The sequence below is a fragment of the Sceloporus occidentalis genome, unplaced genomic scaffold (assembly GCF_023333645.1).
Source record: "Sceloporus occidentalis isolate IW3139 unplaced genomic scaffold, rSceOcc1.0.p SCAF_3, whole genome shotgun sequence".
In the NCBI taxonomy this organism is placed as follows: Eukaryota; Metazoa; Chordata; class Lepidosauria; order Squamata; family Phrynosomatidae; genus Sceloporus; species Sceloporus occidentalis.
In genome coordinates, this window is record NW_028316983.1 from 216,482,632 (window position 1) to 216,505,623 (window position 22,992).

The 22,992-nt window shown below is 42.0% G+C and overlaps 1 protein-coding gene across 1 annotated transcript in view; it reads left to right on the forward strand.

Moving 5' to 3' along the window:
• The window catches only part of SLC26A7 (solute carrier family 26 member 7), a 111,023-nt gene that overhangs the window by 23,939 nt on the left and 64,092 nt on the right, over positions 1-22,992 (forward strand). The window contains exons 2-3 of the mRNA XM_089518923.1: positions 1,306-1,416; positions 10,586-10,758. Of these exons, the coding sequence (XP_089375049.1) occupies positions 1,306-1,416; positions 10,586-10,758 (284 nt within the window). The remainder of the gene's footprint in view (positions 1-1,305; positions 1,417-10,585; positions 10,759-22,992) is intronic.

Consider the following 22,992-nt stretch of genomic DNA (forward strand, 5'->3'; position numbering starts at 1 on the left):
ATAAGTCACGTTAAATACAATGCGACAATTTCCTATGACTCACAACATGATTAAAAAAAACAAACATTCTTTTTCAGCAACCCAGTATGGTCAAGGTGACCAGATGTCATAACCACAAAGGAGAAGGCACCATAAAATGTAGGACACTATAAGTAAAAGCTAAAAACGCTCATATAAATATAAACTCATGCTCTTTAGGAATTCTCAAAATGTAGAACATTTTGCAATTCCTTCTGGACAGAAGGTGGAAATATAGGACAAGTTCTGGAAAAGAAGGATGTCTGGTTACCCTCAATGTAGTGAGCCGTGTGTGTGGGTTTGTGTGTTCATTTTTTAATCCTTTGCAATCTACTGCAAATAATAAACCCAGATCTGATTACCCCCGTCTAGTGAATTCACCACAAAGGTGGGAATGGCGAGTCTCTTAGTTTATATTTTATTTATTTATTTATATCCTACTCTTTTCCCAGGACTGGGACTCAGAGCGGCTTCACAGCATTAAAAAACAAACAAACAAACAAAAAGTACAATTAAAAACATTTAAAAATAAATAAATAAATGATGTACATTAAAAAGAATGATTAAACTAGTCCAACATTCCAGCCTATCCTTATAGTAATTCCTTAAATGCCTGTTTGAACAGGTGGGTCTTCACCTGCTGGCAGAAAGCCATCAAGGAGGGAGCTGTTCTTATGTCCCTGGACAGGGAGTTCCAGAGTCTAGGGGCAGCCACCGAGAAGGCCCTCTCTCGTGTCCCCACCAACCGTGTTTGTTAAGGTGTTGGGATGGAGAGAAGGGCTTCAGAGGATCTCAGAGTCCGGGCCGGTTCATACCAGGAGAAACGTCTGCCAAATAGTGTGGACCTGAGCCATGTAGGGCTTTGTAGGTTATAACCAGTATCTTGAATTGTGCCTGGAAACAAACTGGCAGCCAATGAAGCTGTTTCAACAGGGGAGTTGTGTTTAGTGGCCACATAGGAGTTGTTATCATCCCCCAACATTGTGATGGATGTGACTGATTGGAGCTGCAGTCCAACAACATTTGGATGCATGAGGTACAAACCTGCACATGTTTTCTGTGGTAGAATTTCTTCATGCCTGAGATAGACTAACCAGGACTATGTAGATAGATAGTATGTGTAAGGCAGCTTCAACTATCACTATTTATTATGTTGTATCACTTTTAAAAATGAGCTAAGAATGGGATCCCAATTACAACTTAGTACTGGCAATAGAATGAAATATAAGTACTGGTAACAGTGTGAAATATAATATGATCCCTAACTCCCATCTATTTTTTCTATAGGGCTTGCCTTTGCCGTTCTGTCTTCAGTGCATCCTGTGTTTGGTTTATACGGATCTCTCTTCCCTGCTGTTATTTACGCCATATTTGGAATGGGTCGGCATGTTGCCACAGGTAAGCACTTTGAAATCCTTGCCTAACCAGTTTTGAAAATACAACAGGCACATTTGGCTGAGTTTAAAAGTATGAGGTTAAAAGAACAAGTCTGTTCTCTGGTGGAGAAACACACAGTAATTCATGTTTACCAGGTCTATTTGAATGATGAACCAAATTCTCAGGGCACAATTCAACCAAACTGCAACTGTTCAGAAACAAGATTTACAGCTTTTAGCTTCCATTCCTTTGTATGAGGAGCCCCATATGGGTTCCGCAAAGGTAAATGCACCCCCCTCCCCAGTAACGCCACTGACTCGGTGCTCATTATATTTAATCAGGCTAGTTGAAGGCAATGATTCCTGACCTGCAGCTTAGAGGAGGTAGTAATTAAAGAAGCTGCATTAATATGCATACTGCTGTGCTTCCTCTATTACTACATTTCCCCTCTCCATTTAAGAAATAGATCAGCCTAAGTAGCCTAAATGGGAGCCAACGTGGTGCAGTTGGACTATGGCTGCATCTGCACTGCAGAATTAATGCCGTTTGACACTGCTTTAACTGCAAGGACTCAGTGTTATAGAAATCTGGGATTTGTAGTTTTGTGTTATATTTAGCCTTCTTTGCCCGAGACCGCTGTTGCCACAACAAACTATAAATCCCAGGATTCTATAGCACTGACCTATGGCAGTTGAACTGGTGTTAAACTGCATTAATTCTGCAGTGCAGATTAGACTTATGACTCTGGAGATCAGGGTTCAGTTCCCTGCTCAGCCATAGACACCCACTGGGTGCTCTTGGATGAGTCACACTACTCTCAGCCACAAAAAATCCCATGATAGGATTGCCATAAATCAGAAATGACTTGAAAGCACACTGCAACAAATACCCTAAGGACATCTGATCCTTTTTAATCTTGTAAACTAAGCAGGGTCACTCCTGCTTAGTACTTGGATGGGAGAACACCAATGAACACCAAGTGCTGTAGGCTATGGGTTGGTACACACCGCCATAAAGTGGCATGCTGCAGGTGATACTAGGGTTAGGGAGTGCGCACCAACCGCATGCTCCCTAACTCTAGTCCGTGGTACTGCCGGCATCATGGTGGCCTCCCATCCACACGGGAGGCTGGCATGATGCCAGTACTGCCACGCATCATCCCCACAGCCACACAGGGAAGCAACATCATAAGAGCTAAGATGCAACCCTTATGACGTTTCAGGAAAGAGCTGCATTTTGCAGCTCCTTCCTAAAGCGGCTTGTTCCTGCAGCAACTACATGGCCATGGGGACAATCCTGAGGGGTGTCCGGGTGTTTAAGGGCATGAAGCCCCAAGGACACCCCTTTTCTAGGCCTGGAAAATGCTGGATTGGGGCCACAGGGCTGCCAGTGAGGTTGCCCTGGCCCCAAACCAGGCCTATATTTCAGAGGAAGGAACTGGTAAAACCACCTCTGAGCCTGAAAACCCCTCAAAAAACACCTCTATTTCTTGCCTCAGAAAATCCTATGAAATTCATGGGCTTGCGATAAGTCAACAGGCGACTTAAAGGCACACACACACAAACGCATTGAAGAAAACTATTTTTAGGGTGTGTGAAGCATAGTTACTATTTTTCTGTAATTGTGCAGAAACTACAGAATTAACATTGTACCAAGATTTCCTTTCTGCAGTGCCAAACAATTGTTTAAATGGCTCATGCTGCCAGGTTGATCCTGCAGCTTATTGTAGTAGAAATGGAAAGAATATTTGAAAATATTAAAAACTTGTAAAATAATATGTTTGGACCCTTTGCACAAAACTTGCAAGAAGTATTTTTCTACAGGAAACAGCAAAACAAAAACAAAATGTATGTGCAAATTCCGCACATAGTAAATCCCAAACTGCAAATAATCTTTGAAAACTGTGCAGGTTTTGACAACTTTCATGCACTAGGAAGAAAATTGCCAAAATTACTTAGGTATGGCATTATACTAGAAAAAAATTAGTAATGAATTACATCCTTACTGTGAAGAGCCAACACTATTGGAAAAACATTAAGAAGAGCCCTCCTATTTCAGACAAATTGTTAGTTTACCTAGTCCAGCATACTGTTTCCAGAATTCTGTCGGCCAAGAGAATGCCCCTATGAAGCTTAAAAGCAATACGAAAAAGTTTTAGCTTTCTCTCGCTGTCTCTGAGCAACAATCATGACAGCAAGTAATATGTAACATTGCACTTTACCACACGGGGGAAATTGGGGGTTTAACCAGCGATTAACCCATGAAAATCATGCAATTGCAATTAAAGATCCATTATCCCAGGAATAATGAGGGAATACTGTGGCAATAAACAGCAATAAATCATTCACAGGATTTCCTTGTGAATGATTTGTTGCTGCTTATTGTCAGTTTATTCCAGGATAATGACATTTTAATGTCGATGGTGTGTGAAAATCTTGATTGCGATTGCATGATTTTCATGGGTTATTCACTGGTTAACCCCCCCGATTTTCCCTATGTGAGTCCTTATATGTGAGTCAATTTGTGAGCCAATATGAAGGCTTCTGAACACTATATTCAGAAACCTGGTTTTAGATGTACACAAAACACAATATTCAGAAACCTGGTCTTGGATGTACATTGGGGCAAAAACTGAAGTACAAATTAGTATATATATATAAAAGTGAAACCACATATTTTGCAGATCATGAATGTTAATTATCAATTGTTCTTTGCTATAGATAAGGCATCTGTTTTCTTTGAATAAGTAGATTTACAGTTACAGTTTCCAGTTAAACACATATCAGAGTTTATGCAGATGGCTGTTACTGCATCTTTTTTTTCAGGACCCATCTAAATGTTGGGAAAAAGCTAATCCCCTTGAGATTGTATGGCTGGTGAATGAAAGGTTATCTGTGTCAAAAATTCCGTATCTATAGAAAACTAAGATACTAAGTGAGAAGATGGATTTTTTTTTGTATGTGCAGTGAGGGTTTTATGTGGAGGTCACACGGTCTCATTTTTAGGCACTGCTTCACCTCAAATGCAGATTAGCTACCAGATGAATTATTCATGTATACAAACAGTTCTTTAATACATGTAAGAAGATAGAATTCAAAGACATAGCTGTATTAGTCTGGAAGATCATTATGCAAATGGATCTTGCAGCTCCGTTGAGACTAACTGAAAGAAAGAGGCTGGCAGAATGAGCTTTTGTCGACTTGCAGCACCTTTGAGACTAACTGAAAGAAAGAAGCTGGTAGTATGAGCTTTCGTATACTTGAGCCTGCTTTCTCAGAAGCGTGTATCTGAGGAACATGCATCTGAGGAAGAAGGCTCAAGTCTACGAAAGCTCATACCAGCCCTTTTCTTTGAATTTGGCCCTGTACAAACCGGCCATTAAGGCCGGCATGGGGGGTGGAGTTGGGGTGTAGCTTCTTCACGATGCACACCCAACTCTGTCCCCCAGGGCGCCCTGACACCGTGTGCTGTATGGTGCTCTTCATGCAGCACTGAAGACAATGTGACTATGGTGCCCTTTTGAGGGCGCAAAAAGGAGCTGCTTTTTGCAGCTCTTTTTTGCACCCTCAAAAGGCCAGATCACGGCTATGGTATGAGGTTGCCGTGGCTCCAATCTGGCTAGGAAAGGGGCGGCATCCCTCTACCCCTTAGGGGCTATATGTACAGCCCTTTGATAGCAAAGGTGCTACAAGATCCTTTTGTATGTAAGAAGATATTCTCTTATCCACATGGCTGATCAGTTGATTCAAATAAACATAGAACCAAGACAGTCTATACATTTAAAGTATAATGGAATAGGAGGAAGAAGGTCTCACCAAATCATTGTCTTCCTTTGTCTGGGGAAAAGATACTTGGATTCCGTGACTTAGTCTTTCCTTGATTTTGTAGCATTTAGGTACATCATCACAGAAATGGTGAGCATTTGGGCTCAATAAATTTGGCTTTGTGGAGAGGCTTGCCAGGCCCAGAAAATTCTTGAGGGAGCCAGTCAGAGCCCAATGCCTGGCTCTGTGGGGGTCCTTCCTTACAGAGAAACATAGTGGGAAAGGTGGCCACAGGGGCATAATGGTAATGGTAATGATGGATGGAAATAATGGGAGTTAATGGCAGTGCTAAGAGGGATCTATGGTAGAACCTATGCTACCACTTTTGCATGTAGAGTGTGTACTGAATTCAAAGATATAGCCAGGTTAGTCTGTAGAATCAGTATGTAGAGAGATCTTGTAGTACCTTTGAGACTAACTGAAAGAATGAAATGGATCTGAGGAAGTAGACTTAAGTCTACGAAAGCTCATGCTGCCAACTTCTTTCTTTCAGTTAGTCTCAAAGGTGTTACAAGATCTCTCTACATACAGCATGTGTACTCCTTCACTCTGTGATTTGTAGTTTGTTGTGGCACCATAGCTCTGTGTCAAGAAAGGCTAAATACCTCACAAAACTTCAAATCCCAGAATTCCATAGTATTGAGTCATGGCAGTTAAAGTGGTATTAAATTAGAGCAGTGTGGCAGCAGTCTTGGACTGAAGAGATTCTTGACAGTTTGGGACTTTACAAAAATTTGTTCATAGTTGTTTTGCACAGAAAATAGACAAAATGTTTTCTGTGTAGAAACATTATTTTTGGTGCAGAAAATAGTGTATTTAAGGACTCATTCTGCACAAAACTTGTGTGTGATTAATGAGCAAGGAAAGCTACATTTTTTTGCATAGGAATTGGATTTCCTGCATGGCAGGGGGTTGGACTGGTTGGCCCGTGCGGTCTCTTCCAACTCTATGATTCTATGGCGCGTTACAGACCACCCGTTTGGGGCGGCCTGTAAGCTGCCCTTTCCCCGCTGTATTGGGGCCTCAGCTACCACAACGGCAGCCTCCGAGGCCCCGATCCGCCACTTTCCAGGCCGTGGGGAAGCTGCAAAAGGCCGCTTCCCGTGGCCTGGAAAGGGGTGACCTTGGGGCTTCATGCCCCAAGGACACCCGATGGCGGCGGGGAGGAGGAGAAAGGGGCCGCTTGGCCCCTTTGTCCTCTGCGTTGCTGGCGCAGCCATGTAAAGGCTGCGCCCAGCGACGCAAAGCTGGAAGGAGCTCCGAAATGGAGCTCCTTCTGGGGCCACAGAAAGGGCGCTCTAGGCGCCCTTGCACGGCCCCACTACGTCACAACCGCGCTGCCCCGTTTAGAGGCAGCGCGGTGGTGACATTGTCATGGCGGCCCCCGTGTAGAACGGGTGCTGCCATTTTGTACGTGCTGAGCACGTACTAGGGTTGAGGGTGTCCGGAAGGGACGCCCCTTTCTAACCCTAGTACGTGCTGAGCACGTACTTTTAGGTGCGTCTGTAACGCGCCAATGATTCTATGATTTCATGTGCAGAAAACAATATTTCTATGCAAAACTATTATTTTCTGCACAGAAAATATTGTTGCGGTGTTAAACAACCACATGCATATTTTACACAGAAAAAGTCATGGTTTATGAAATAAACTGCTTCCTTTGAAAAGTACAGTACTGAAAATTGTCTTCCCCAGAAAAAAGTCTAAGTGTAAATGATCTAAAAAAAACGTCGAGGGAGAAAAACAGCAGAGGCTGTCAGTCTACTCAGTGGTGCATCCTACTGATTACTTAAGTCCACTTACTTCTGGTGCTTTGGTCTGATACAACATGGCTTCTCTTATATTCTTATCCTCCTTTCTCTCTCTCTCCCTTTTGTAACATAGACTGTGAAGTCCTAGGTGAGGGGAGAGTTCCGTGTACATTGATAGCAGGGCCCATATAAACAACACTGATAGTTTCATCGGCGTGGTACAGTAAACTGATTTGCAATATTCCCTCTCATTGTTAGAAGGAAGCTATCACCATCAGCAAATGATTGTGTACATGTTATTGTGGGAGTTCAATGAACCGAGATAATTTATATGTTCTGATGGACATCCCAATAACTCTCACTGAGAACAAAGAAAGGGTCCCTCCAAGATAATAATTTGAGACACTGGCCTCCCAGAATGATCAGCAGAGGAGTTTTTTTTTCCAGAGAAGAGACCATCTGGTCTCAGTTGCAGAAAACAATAGAGATGGGTATGGGGTCATAGCTTCTTTTTAGTTAATAGGGTCTGGAAAGGATGGAGGAAGAGAAAGAGCTGTGGGAGTCTTTCAGATATTGGGGAGGGGTGTTTTGCCTTGGAAATTCAGAGCTTTGTGGAACCACACACAAAGCTAACCCCTCAGGGTTTGAAAAGCCCAAGTATATGCACATTCCCGTCGGTTGTTATTATGCTTTCTAAGGAGCAATCATTGTCTTTTGAGTAATTGTGTGGTTTTTCAAAAAATAGCCTGTGTGCCAAAACGTGCATTCAGTGCTACGTTTAACAGCTCTGTAGGAGCCATGTGGTCTACTGGGAAAGCAACTTTCTGTCCAAAGTACATAGAATTTGCATTGAAACGTATGCAAAGCATATTGTCAAAGGCCCTTTGCAACTCACTGCAAAGTTGGATTTGAAGTTTGTGGCAAGTTCCTTGGAAGCTATGATAACTCTGAGTCAGCAAAGTAGACATTACGTAGTTATTTCATTTTTAGTGAAATAATTGCCCAACGGGGACATGATTGGTTTCTTCATGAAAGGCATTTAGGCTGTCTGGTGCTTTGGAAAAATGTTGTTATGTAGTTGAATTTTCTTTTTTTTTAAGGCGGTGAATATCTGAGTAGTACAGTTGATACAGAATTTACTTTATCTAGCTCACCTTTAGATAAAATAATCATTTCCAGAATGAAAGTGTTGTTTTTCAGCAAATCATGAATGACATGGTGTATTAAAATGTATCTTTGGAACTGCTATGTATTCACTTTTTGTTTCTGGAGAACAATTACCAACTTTTATACTGTAAGTGATTTTATGAGTGATTTTATGGTTGGTTAATGCAGGAAAAGTGTGACCCTTCAGACGCTGATGGACTGCAACTCCCATCATCTCTTACAATTTGGTTTTCTGGCTAAGGTTCATGGGAAGTGCACTCCAGTCTCTGGAGTGCCACACATTCTCCACTCCTGGTTTAATAGATCAATAAGGGCTGAAAACACATATAATATTAAAACAGCCTGTTTTTATGATATTTAATTCAAAGAGTAGTATATATTCGGAAAATGTTCAAAAGAATTAACTGTAGTGCAGTGACTGTTATCCTAAATATACTTGACAAGGATCAAGTTCCATTGGATGCAGTGGGCTTTCTTGCAAATAAACATGCATAGAATTGCGCTGCATGAAACTGCATAGCTAGGAGGTCTCTGCTTCAAAACCTTTACTTGTTACAATTTCATCTGGAGCTAAGCAATCATTCTCTCATCTGCAATATGGAAATAATACTAACTATTGACCTACCTTACAGAGTTGCTGTATGTTAGTATATATGAAATGCATAACAACTGTACTGTTTTTTAAAATGTTTGTAAATTGCCTTGAATCCTGTGCTGGAAAAAAGACAGGGTATTAAACAAACAATTTTTAAGTGTTTTATGTAAATGTCTATTGCTGTAAGTGCTATATGAATGTTTATTGTTTTATTAATATTAAAACTGACTTTCTAAAGATGGTATGTTGTGCCCTGTATTATACCTGCAATAACTCCAGAATAATACATTCTTTATTTGCCTGCTGACTGCATCTTACTGCAAAGAAGTGAATTTGTATTCTCCACTTTCAACTCTGTCCTGTGATCAGCTTTCCCAAAGAGGAATCTACTGGGATTCAGGACTTTTAGATGCAAACATTAGTTTTTATCTTGCATTTGTTTCTGTTAAAATAAGAAAAGAAAGGTGACTTTGGCTGGTTTTCCCCTTGCACATTGAGAAAATGTGCTTTGAAGGCTTGTAAAATAGCTGAGGGATGCCATTTCAGCAAAGGAGAATTCAGCAAAGCTTGCTAATTTTATCTTTGTGAATTAAGGAATGGAGCCATAGCATTAATTTTTGGAATATCATGTAACATTGTAGTCTTGAAATTCATTTCAAAGAGTTCAAAAATGCCGCCGAAGGTGAAACTTCAAAATCATCAGCTGCAAATGTTCAGAAACAAATAATCGAAGTTGAATTACTGAAATGTCACTCAGGTTTGAACTCCTGCAGAATGTTATTTTACAACTCTTACAATGTGTGCAAAGTACTCAGCTCTACCTATACCAGTTCTTGCTTCCCCCTCACATCCCATTCTACACAGGAACAATTAGGAGGTGAACCTGAACTTTCAGTTTGTTGCCTGCTATTTACCTGGAGGAGCTAAACATTGAACATGAAACCCTCTTGGTGCAAAACAATCAGTTTGGCTTCCTCTAAACTATAAGATTGCTTTACCTTTTTGCATAAAGCCAGGAGCCCTTTTACACTAATCGATTGTGATACTATGATTCCACTTTGACTGCCATGGTTGCATCCAATGGAGTCTTGAGGTTTGTATTTTAGTGAATAAGTAGAGCTCTCTGGCTGAGAACTTTAAATACCTTTCCCTAAACTGCAAATCCCAGGATTCCATAGGATGAAACCATGACACTTAACAAGTGGAACCATGGTGCTATAATTGTATAATGTGAAAGGACATCAAGTCTTTGCTGCAGACCTCTCTTTTGGACAGTGGCAGCTAGTGGCCACTCTTAATGGGATGGTGTGTCCACTTCAGGCCTTATTCTGGATTTTAGAGAAGCTGGATCATAGTACTGCATCTGTTTTGGGTATAGGTTTCAGCCCCTTGGATAGCTCCATTAAGTTTGAATTTACCACCACCACCATCACCACTGTTATTAGTTGGAAGGCTTTCATACTACCACCCAAATTTGTAGAGATTTCAATCACACCTGTATTATTTCATATGTATGCTGCTGCATGAGTTGTACGCAACCAGACAAAATGAGATTTTTTTTAAAAAACAACCTCACTATATTCATTGTGGACAAATGGGCTTTCAATAGGCAAATACGTTTTCATAACAAGAAACAAATGTTTAAAGGTGATGTGTTGAGGAAACAGAATACTATACATGCCTAATGCCAAGCAAATGTAGTGGTGGGTATCTGAACCCTAAGCTTACACCTTAAGAAGAATGATTTGGACATAATACTCACAGATTTCAATGCCACTTCCTTCTTAGGATCACAATACAAATAGGAGAAATCTCAAAATGGAAACTAAATTATCTGTTTTCTTCTTTCACAGGAACCTTTGCTTTGACTTCCTTGATATCTGCCAATGCTGTCGAGCGTCTTGTTCCATCCACTATGAGCAATTTCACAACAGACAATAACTCTGTAGTTTTGGGCTTATCTGAGTTCGAGATGCAGAGGATTGGAGTTGCTGCAGCAGTGTCATTATTAGGAGGGCTCATTCAAGTAGGTATATTTTTATTCCACCAGTTTTGGCTACGTGCTTTCAAGTCAGCTCTGACTCACGGTGACTGTATCACAGTTTTGTTATTTTGGAAAGAGTGCTATTGCCTAAGAATGAGACTGTGTGACCTCCTTAAGTCAGCCAGTGCGATTCTGTGCCTGAGTAGGGTTTCAGTCTTAGACCAATACCCAAACCATTACACCTCATTCGCACTCATTCTAATAGTACATGCGTGGGAAAACTGAGCAGTAAACTGCAATGTCCTTGGATCTCTCCTATTGCCGCAGTTTTCATGGGAAACAAAGTCATGGCATGAAGTACTCTCAAAAGATTTGAGGTTTGATATTGTGTAAGCAGAATGGGAAGAGAACTCATTGCTACACTCCAGTACCACAAAAACCAAGAACAAAAGGAGCTTTGTTCATGCATGTAATTTTACAAATAAAACAGGGCACACTATCTCTATTATAGGCTGTGGTTTATATAAAACCAGGACAGTATTTTGATCAAGCTGATTTCTGCTATATATAACAACAACAACAGCAACAACAATTTCTATCCTGTCTCTCCAAAAAGATCGAGGCGGCTTACATCAATAAAAGCCATACAGTACAACAGAATATAATTCCACAATCCCCCTCCCTCCTTAGCACCAAATCAATAACAATAAGTATAACATAACAATAACTATAATAAAATACAATTAAAATCATTAAAATGATTGCTAAGACAAAAATAAGACAGTCAAGGGATAGTCAACAGGATGGTCCATATCAGATGGGTGACTGAGTCAATTATATAGGGAAATTGCTCTATTTGATCCTGCAAGGTTTTTCTTGAACAAGTTATTTATTTATCAGTTACATTTGTATCCCATCTTTCCTACAATTATCACAAGTTGGAGCACATGGTCTCCTTGCTCCTTGTGCTTTATCAACATGACAACCATATATAAAGCAGGTCAGGCAGGAGGAGTAAGTTTTGTGGCTGAGGACAAGAAGCCAGTTTTCCCAAGCCCCAATCCAACCTGCTAATCACTACTCTACATTGGCTCCCCATACATATGATACCACACTACTTTCCACATTCTGATTCTTGGGGGGAATCCTATAAATATTAAATTGTGATTGATTCAGATGATAGCCCTGTGAAGATGGAGGGTGCTGAAAAAACAATCCCATGTCACATAACTCTGTGCACATGGCTTATCATGTGGCTAGTAGTATGGGGATTTTCTGTGACTGGGCTGTAACCACACAATGAGTGACTTGCAAAGGACAAGAGAATGCATCTTGTGGCATCAGTATATTTGAAATTGGTCCCATCTTACAGTTCCAGAGAATTCCATCTCTAGTGTCTCCCTGCAACTAGGCATATTATGTAGAATTTCCACTGTACCTGGTACCTGTTGATAAATTAAGTTTATTTGGGACCAAAGAAGGAAGCTGCAGTACCATAGAATCATAGAATAATAGAATTGGACAGACAACAGTTTTTTAACCCTTGGAAAAGTTTAGTGCAAAGATCATCCTGCTGCTTCATAATACCTTTCTTATGTTACATTTCTGTTGGCAAATTTAACTAAGAAAGCTGGTTCTGTCACTCTTTTAATCTGTTTAATGTACTTCCTTCTTTAAAATATAGCTGAATCTAAATCTTGAGAATATTTTCAAGGACACTGTACATTCACACAGACCATCCGTTAGATCCAACAGGCCTGGCTAGCACCCTCTGCAAACAGAATATTGGTGGCAGCTTATTTTTAATAGAGGTCACAATGAATGCCACATTTACACCACCAGTGAGCTAACAAGTAATAATTTTTTCCCAGATATTGAGTTATGTACATCACATGTAGGTGCATGTATAGTATAACAGTGACTTATCCATGTCAGAGAATGCTAGGAATACAGTTCATGAAGACGTTTTGAAGAAATTGGAGAGCTGGGGCAGAGCAAAATTGTAATTTTTAAAATAGATTCTGGACATAATACAGATATGCACAGGCTCAGCCTACCTACCCCCTGCAGGACAGGCATGTGTTGGTGTGTTTTTGTGCCCCAGGATTTGGTTTGTGTGAGTCGAGCCCTGTGCAGCTGCGCAGCGCCTGAAGAGCACTGGACCATCTACACCTCCAAAGACGCCGGGAACAGCTGTGTGGAGGGAGAGGGGGGCATGTCGGTGAGAGCGGCACTACTTTAACTTGGCTTGCCGGCTCCCCCTTCTTTCTGACCCCAAGGACAGGCGTGTGTTGGTGTGTTTTTGTGCCACAGGATTTGGTTTTTGTGAGTCGACTCCTGTGAAGCTGCGCAGTGCCTGAGGAGCATCGGACCATCTACACCTCCGCAGCTGCGCACATGTGCAGCCACGTTGTAGTGTACTAGTTGTGTTGTGTAGTTGTTGGGTGGGTTTGTAGTGGGTGAGCACAGGGGCGAGAGGAATGAGCCTAATGTGGGCTCTCCTCCAGGTACTGACTGTGTTGCTGTTTAGTGGGGAAATGTTGTATTGTAGGGATGACTCTGGTGGGGAAGTGGGGGGTTGCGTTAATTTAGATCTACATGATGGAGCTCCAATTGAAGTAGTGCGGGGCAGGGGGAGATATAGTGGTAGAAGGGTGAAATTATGATATAAGGGAAGGCAGGATCGATGCTTAATACCTATCCTGCCTTCCATCCACCCTCCTAACCCAAAAGAACCGAGGGTCAATCCAACCGTACCACAGACCCTGTCTCTGCTCCTGTGCAATGCCAGGTCAATCAAGAATAAGACCCACATTATTTACAATCTTTTGGAAGACAAGAACTGTGACCTGGTGTTGCTATAGTCCATAAAAATACTCTCACCTTAACCCCATCCAGAATATGGACTTCATTGAGTGTATTTACCTGACCTTGAAGGCTAAGGATAGTCTGGGGATCCTGTTGGTCTACCGTCCACCCCGTGGGCTAACAGACTCCCTAGCCGAGCTGACACAGCTGGTCTCGGAACTGGTGCTGGAGTCTCCCAGACTTCTGGTTCTGGGAGACCTCAACATCCCTTTCGAGGCCGGTTCACAAAATATAACAGGTCCAGCTCGGGAGTTCATGTCTTCCATGATGGCCATGGGCCTATTCCAGTTAGTCTTGGGTCCGACGCATTGCGCAGGTAATACGCTCGATGTTGTCTTTAGTACGGACTGGGACACTCCGTGGGCAGAGGTAGGCAGTACCTCTGCTCTGTCATGGACGGACCATTACCTGGTTGAGGTTCGACTTAAGGCAACTACCCAAATCCCCCCCGGGGGTGGAGGACCGATTAGGATGGTTCACCCTCGAAGGCAGATGGAACCCAAAAGGTTCCAAGAAGCCTTAGAAGGGCTTATGGTTGGATCTGATGGCGATTCTGTTGATGCCCTGACTAACATCTGGGACAATGATCTCTCCAGGGCTATACACAGTATCGCTCCTAAGTGTCCTTTCCGGTTTGCTTCCAATAGAAAACCATGGTATACAGAAGATCTCCAGGAAATGAAATGGGCCGCGCAACAACTAGAACGCAGCTGGCGGAGACACCAGCACTTATCCAACAAGACACTCCATGAGGCTTGTTTGAAGTCATATGGAGTGGCAATAGACGCAGCAAAGAACTCCTTCTATGCTGCGCGTATTGTGTCTGCGGAGTCACGTCCAGCAGAGCTGTTCAGGGTGGTCAGGGAGCTGACTCAGCTTCCCCCCACCCTGAACCCTATTTTAGAACCAACTATAGCCTGCTGTGATGATTTTAACAACTTCTTTGCAGATAAAATCTCTCGAATAAGGGCTGATCTTGATGCTGGCATTTCAACAGAAACTATAGAAGAGGTATCCAGAGCTTCCGTGGACTCTATTAAACTGGATCACTTTGAGTTTGTTCAAACCGATGAAGTGGGCAAGCTTCTTGGAAGTGTTAGGAAGACGACATGCTCTCTCGATCCCTGTCCTTCTTGGCTGACCGTCCAGGGTGGTGATGCTATGACATTACTGTTACAATGTATAATCAATGCATCATTCAGGGAGGGAAAATTTCCATCAAGTCTAAAACTAGCAACAGTTAAACCATTGCTTAAAAAACCCTCCTTGGACCCCTTGGTAAGGAATAACTACAGACCGGTCTCATTGTTGCCATTTCTAGGTAAGGTGATCGAGAGAGCGGTCGCCGTCCAACTCCAAGCAGTCTTGGATGAAACCGATTATCTGGACCCATTTCAAACTGGCTTTACAGTGGGTTATGGAGTTGAGACTGCCATGGTCGCCTTAGTCGATGATCTCCATCTGGGCATCGACAGGGGAAGTGTGTCCCTGTTGGTGCTTTTGGACATCTCAGCGGCTTTCGATACCATTGACCATGGTATCCTTCTGGAATGCCTGAGAGAGCTGGGCATCGGGGGCACTGCGCTCCAGTGGTTCCGTTCCTACTTCTCGGGCAGATTCCAGATGGTGCAGTTGGGGGACACTTGCTCCTCTAAGAGGGAACTGACATCTGGTGTCCCTCAGGGAGCTATTTTGTCCCCACTTTGTTTAACATTTACATGAAACCGCTGGGAGAGATCATCCGGAGACACGGGGCGCGGTGTTATCAGTACGCTGATGACACCCAAATATGCTTCTCTGTGTCCCTGACTGATGCAGTGACTAAGGATGGCATCTCTCCTCTGAATGCCTGCCTGGAGTCGATAATGGGCTGGATGAGGGAAAACAAACTCAGCCTGAATCCAGAGAAAACGGAAGTACTGGTGATAGGTTCCCCAGGCCTGGGGAAGGAAATTTATTCACCTGTTCTGAACGGGGTCACACTTCCCCTGAAGGACGAAGTTTGCAGTTTAAGAGTACTTCTGGACTCGTCTCTGCAGTTGACATCTCAAGTAGATACGACAGTCAGAAGTGCTTGACTGCGGCCCTTTCTGGGCCAAAGGGACCTTGAAAATGTGGTACATGCTCTGGTAACCTCTCGATTAGATTTCTGTAATGCGCTCTACATGGGGCTACCCTTGTACCAAGTTCGGAAGCTTCTATTAGTCCAAAATATGGCAGCCAGATTGGTCGCTGGTGCGTCCAGGTTTGACCATATAACACCTATCTTGAAAGATCTTCACTGGCTGCCCATTCGCTTCCGAGCGCAATACAAGATGTTGGTCACTACCTATAAAGCCCTACATGGCTTGGGCCCGAGTTACTTGAGGGACCGCATCTCCCCATATGATCCGCCCCGCACACTCAGAACATCTGGGAAGAACTTACTGGTAATTCCACCTTCCAAATATGTTGCCACATCCCAGATGGCCTTTTCAGTGGTGGCCCCATGGATGTGGAATGATCTACCTGAGGAGCTCCGTCTGACAACCCCCCTAGAAACCTTCAAAAAGAGGCTTAAAACTCTTCTTTTTTGTCAAGCCTTCCCCCCTAAAGAATGAAGTTATCTACCCTGTTGCCATCAATTCCCTGCTTACCCTTGAAGGCGAATGATTGTGCTTAGAGTTCTGTAATTGTATGGTTTTAATTGTCTGTACACCGCTTTGATCTGTGGAAAAGTGGTATATAAGTAAAAAATTTTTATTATTATTATTATTATTATCTGTCTCTACTGTGACTGTTTGTCTGTCTATCTCTGTTTACTGTAACATTTTATCTTTCTGTACTTCCACAGTTCATATCCCATCTGTCTCAAGGGAATCAGTATACCTGTGTTATCTGCATCGATAATAAAAGAAATAACAAAATTTTAGTACATTTGAGCACTTTCCTCTAAAAGCACATTTGCACTATAGGTAGACTGATACACAATCATTTTTAGAGACTGAGCCATATGATATGCACTTGTGTGTATATGCCATCTGTCTCTAGGCAATTGGGACATGTAACATATTAGGTATCATGTGAAATTGCTATAACTCAGCCCCTGTGGAAGATAACAGCAGAAGGAAAGATAGAAAAGGGAGTCCAGTGGCATGTTCTAGTAGCTAGCCTTGTTCCAGGAAAATGGGAAGATGGCCTTTGCAGTCCTAATAGTTGAGTGCAATGGGAGATGGAAAGAGAATGAACTAACACAATGGATACAAGGACCATAATGGAATAAAAAGGTCTTGTACTGTATTTGTTATCGGCTTAGCTACACATTTTGTATTCACATCCAGTCAGCTTTTGCACCAGTTTGGTGTGGTGGGAAGTCCAGAGGAGTTGGGACATAACAGTCCATGTGGGCATGAGGTGAAACCAGTGTGACCACCCTTGAGATAAGCCTGTGTTTGGAAGCCTCAACCCCTTGAAACCCCTTATGAGCATCACTCTGTTGATGAGCAGGTGCACCTATTTTGCTTACCCCAATAATAGATCAGGCCCAAAACTGTGTCAAAAGAAAACAAATTGAACATAAAACCATGAAAAACTATTACAAAAAAGGAGGTAAAAACTCAATAGGCTGAGCCAGTTATGTTTTTGGTTAAATTATTTCCTAGCCCTCTTATCTGTGTAAAATCCATTTCCAGGTAATAAACTGGTTGGATGGGTTCATCATAGCCTGGAGAACTGTTGCTAAGATGGGCCCACCCCTACATAGGTGAATCAGAAGGGGAACTTGCCTCCTTCCTGGACAACGTACAGCCAGCTAGTGATACCAGTTGGCTAAAGTGAAGATGAAGTACCCAGCAGCCAACATGGCTGCTGCAGGTGGAACACCATGACTGCCATCTTACCTCTTTTTTCCTGGACCTTGCAAGGGCACAAAGACCCCCTGGAAGTCAGGGACCTGGGCATATTAAATAGTGACAGAAGACATTACTGCTTTTCCTGTTTGAAGATATGTAGATTCCTATAGCAGCCCTCACATGCATTAATTTTTCCATCAAGGAGCTCTTTTTACCTTTCTTAGAAATCTTAGTTGTTGAGCTGCCAAATAATGTCACCTTGTAACTTACAGTATTGTTAGCTTGTCTTGTTCTTTCTGCCAGTAATTCTTTTATTAATTTGTTGAATTTGCCTTGGGGCAGATTTCTTTATATGTCTTCACTAGTGTGAGTGTTTTTTAAAAAATGTCTTTGCCCACAACATACCGCAGGTGTTTTACTCCGAATTCCCCCCAGGCTTGCTGCCTCCTACTTACGCAATGCTAGGCCATGTAGCCATGAAGAGGCAGACACCAGGATGTTTCTGTATATGGTATATGCCAGTCATTGTGTTCATTGCCAGAAATTAATGTCTACCTTTGACAGTGATGTTGTTATAGTGTTAGCGATACACTGAGTATGGGCCGATGATGATCTTTTCAATGAAGCCCCCTCAATTAAATTCTCCTTATGTGTTAAATTGTATTTGGTTTGCTTTTATTTACACATCACAACATAGTCTCTAATTAAAATGTATTCAGTTTGATTGTTACTTGTGAAAAATTGTTTCTACGGAAAACCTTCCTGAGAGTGACCTTTCTGTCCCTTCCAATTTCTGCTGCTGCCTTCCGCAGTAAACACTATTTTGCTATATCTTTGTGGGGTGCTCTTCTGGTACTGGTGCTCATTGCTAGCATTGCCATGGATCCCATGTCACATTGCAGAAGAAATTATGCATACCTTTTCAGACCACTGACATCCTGCTCTGTGACTGAATCAGCACTTGACTTGATGTGACCAAGGGTAGAAAACTGTTTGCAAAGAATCTCACCAATGCTGAGCTGTTCCCAAGTGGTGTCTAAAGAGGACCATCCAACCGGGCTATCGCTTCTGTAGTCAGATACTGTTTCCATTGGATTTTATGGCCAGACTATGCTACCTGAAGCTTTCCAGACATGCTATTGCAGGACTGTCATAAACATCTTTGGAGTGTTTAAGGATCTTCTTGGTAAATCTTTAAACAGAGGTTAGATGGCCATCTTTTCAATGTTCTTCAGTCGTGTATTCTTGTATGGCTGAGGGTGGGACTCGATGACCCTTATGGTTGCATCCAACTCTATTATACTATGAGTGGGCAACTGTGGAGTAGTGAAGACCTCCCCTCTGGTACCTCCAGGCATACCACACCAATGCACCTGATGTGACTGGAAGTGATGTCACTAGTTCCAAATTCCTTTTTTGTCAGGTTTTAGCTTTTTGTTGTTGTTGTTGTTCTTAAAACATTTTAAAGGTATAGGGAGTTGTGGGGGGGGGGGGACATATGTATTTTACTTGGATTTTAACCAGCAGGGGGAGAAAAATTCTCATCCAAATTATTTTGGAGGGGCTTCAGGGGTTGAACATTTGGGCCCCCCAGGCTGCATGCAGTTCACAGGCTGTCCTTTCCCCTCCCCTGTGCTATACTGTACTCTCTTGTGGCAGAAAAAAGTAATATCAGAAGTATTGCAAAGAACCAGTGATCAGCTTTCTATGTGCTCCTCTGAAAGTATGTGCTTCAGTAATTTGATCACCTCTTGCAATTTTGATTCACGTTAGTGGCAGATTATTGTTCTACATACATTTCACATCTGAAAACCAGGTCACATGTGGCCAAGCAACATCAGAGTGTGGCCAATATGGCAAAAGTTGTCAATAAGAAGAAACACATAGGAAAGGAGAGACTGCAGCAGTTAGCTATAGTTTGAATCTATGGAAGGGGTAGGAGCACTTGGATTGCTCCCTTAAAGTTCATGCTAAAGCCAGAGTAGATTCACTGGCCTGCTGACTTAGAAGCCACTAGCTGCCACTGATCTGAGTAAATTACATAAAACATTGGCGCGTTACAGGCATGCCGAAGTTACGTGCTAGGGTTAGGAAGGGGCGTGTTAGGGTTGAGAAGGGGCGTCACTTCCTGACGCCCCTCAACCCTAGTACGGACCGAGTCCATACAAAATGGCGACGCCCGTCCACACATAGCATAGCGTCTGGACATCACGGGGACGTCCAGGGCCCAGAAAGAAGCATCATTTTGGTGCTTCTTTCTGGCTGTGCCCGGGAACCGCACGGTTTGGCCATTGCGGTTCCCGGACACAGCAACCAGCGGTGGCGGCAGAGCGCCCGTTTTGGGCGGTCTGTAACTCGCCATTGGCATTAATTTAATGCCAGTGTGTCTAATTTTCTGTTTGTTTCCTATGGATCTATACAGTATTTTATGCAGACAATGGAAGACATGCTGTATGAAATCTGTATGCTTGTTCAAATGTGCGTTACTGTATATACTCATGTATATGTCTAGAAATTTTAGTCAAAAAATAGACCCTCAAACTAACCCATGGGCCTATGTAGGTACTGTACCTTAACTCATATATATATATATATATATATATATATATATATATGCATCCCCTCTCTAAGTAGAGTGGTGAAAGACAAGAGCGTAGCCAGTCCCAGGAGAAGCTAAAAGAAGCACTGGCCTCTCTACACTTTCACAAAAGTGCTGCTTCTGGCCTTTTTGAAAGCCTGGGCATAAAAACAGCAGCAGTGATTACTCTTTGGTGCTTCCCCTCAAAGGAGCACTGAGCAAGTTGAAGGGATCAGTTTTAATGCTGTACCTTAATTCTTGCTTTTACATCCTTTTTGGACATGTGCACATTTCCTTAGTCCCACTTGCATCTGGTTGTCTCCCCCACACATCTCACAGCTACCATTTACCACAGTTCCCTCCTCATCCAGCCATCCTTTAAGATGAGCACAAACAGCTATGCCTGCCAGAATTTTGTAACTTCTTTGGCATAGTTTCCCATTGCTTCATTCTTTACATCCTTTGTTACATGCCTCTAAGTTTTACTCTTGACTTATCCATAGGTATTAAAATCCATAATTTTGCCCTCAAAGCCTGATCTCAACTTATACACGAGGTCAACTTATGCATAATTATATATGAAATGTTCAAAATTTATTTTTTTATAAATATACAAAGCTGTTTTGGCTCTTTATGAACTGTATTTCATAATTCTCTGTCATGTGTAAGTCACTTTTCAAATATTCAATTAATACCATACATGTGCACAAGTATGATATTGCATGCTCTATTATATGGAAATGTCAGATACAGTCGGCCCTTCTTATACACGGGTTTTTTATACACGGATTTAAGAATCCACGGTTTGAAAATGTTACAAAAAAGTATGAATTTACCTTGATTTTCCATTTTTTATAAGGGACACCATTTTGCTATGTCATTATATGCAATGGGACTTGAGCATACACGGATTTTGTTATACACGGGAGCTCTTGGAACCAAACCTCAGCGTATAACAAGAGTCCACTGTACATCATTACATAATAAGCTGTGAATGGTGTACACTATGTACTTTTATGGGAAAATTGTACAACTTGGTGGACTGCTTTGTTTCATGTAAACATGAGGGAAGTAATTTCTGCACATGGGCACCTGTTTGTGCATGACATACAAGATGAACCACATTCTGGACTCTTGCAGTTCTCTGCAAAAATATTATTGGAGGTCATATTTTGTGTGAGCCTGGGAACCAAGAGCTTGTGTGTTCTACCATAGATATCTTACAGTTCTACAGATGAAATGACTTAGTCTTTTTGTTTTTATTTTTCTAAATGAGCTTTTCTACACTGACTCTTGTAAACAGCCCTGTGTTCAGAAGACTTTGTTATTAGTCACTGATAGACCCTATCAGAAAGAAAACATCTTTTGTTCTCATTCAGCTTGGCAACAAAAGCTAATCAGGCTATTCTGCTATAATCACTATTTATCTAATGGTGAGGTAAGGAATGCTTTTGAACTAACCCACAATAGTAATAAACTGTGGGAAATCTTGTATTTTTCTTTTGCAAAGTTTTGTTTTATTAAATCTTTCAGCAGCAGAGGCAGGATTGCTACCTTTTTGTTGACTTTTCAAGTTTGCATATTTTCTCTCCTCTTTCCTTTACAACTGTCTCTTTTCTCCACCAGTGTCATGTCCTATCTTCCTCTTGACAGCTAGTTGTTTCATAGTGACTTGCACATACATTTAAAGGAGACACAATTGTCCTGCATGTTACCCAGGGCTAGATAGAAGAGAAAAGGAAGAGAAGGAGGATGCAGGATGGAGTGGTGGACAAGAAAAAAGAAAAAACAGGAATTGGAGAAATGGGTGAAATGAGGGAAGATCGGAAGGCGGAAGGCACTGTCTGGTCTCCTTTCAGCCCTATTTCTTCCTCCATGCAATGCAACAATATAAATAGGTTTGCAAGGTGTCTGAAACAGAGGCATTCCTTCATATATTTGAATATGTGGACATTCAAATACACTGAACTGAAAAAAAATGTCAGCACGATGCTTGCCAGGCTTGAATTCCAAGCTAAAGCCCTTTGGGACCCTTCCTGCTGTAAACGTTGTACACTTCCCACCCACCAGGCTCAGATTGTGTATGTGTATTCAGGATGGTGGTGGAGGTTATGGACGGGGGGGGTCCTTAACTTTTTCCTTACTGTGCCTGGAAAATTTGTGGATATATTTACTGACTAGAGTCTGGGTTGTTGCAGTGCTTGGAGGGTGAAAGATGGCTGAAAGGAGACAGGCAGTGCTCTCCACTTTCTGATTTCCTCCCATCCATTAACATCCATTGGCACAATCTAGCTCTAAGATGTCTCCAGCTAGAATACAGCACTGGGTGCAGTGCAATTTTTTGTATATTCTGACCCCACAACAAATTTGTTTCATTATCCTTTTTTATACTTAATTTTAATTGCTTCCCCCCTACAAAATCTCTATTTGAATCTATTTTAAAATGCACTGCTATTGAGCAGGCTTGTCAAAACTGACTGACACCCTATTACAATATAGAATATAACATCTTTTCATATTGTTAGCCCTACCCTTTCCTTTTTGTGATATCTCTTGGCCAGAAATTCGTACAAACAAAGCATTTCTTTTTCATACTGTTGATGTTGGAAGAACACAGTCGGGTTCCCATGTCCATTAGTCCTTGGATTTGTTCCTTTTAAAATTTTTACAATCTTTCACTTTTTGTGGTATCAACAAGTGTTAGGAGATGTGCATTGTGTTATGCTATGGCGAGTTGGCCAGTTGAAGATAATTATATACCCTCACCATAGACATTTTTCATGTTGGAGAGTGGACACCCATAGCATCTCCTTTTATAACTTTGTCTTCATTCAACCCTGGGGCATGGTGTCCCTGCCATTGCTTCTACAAGTTCATGGAAACAATTGTGGACAAGGTTGCTAGCTACATGAACCAGCCCAAAGTTAAGCCATTCTGTCCTTTGTTGTAATGCAAGAGTGGGTAACTGGTAAGGGCTGGTGGCAAATTCCTATCTATGGG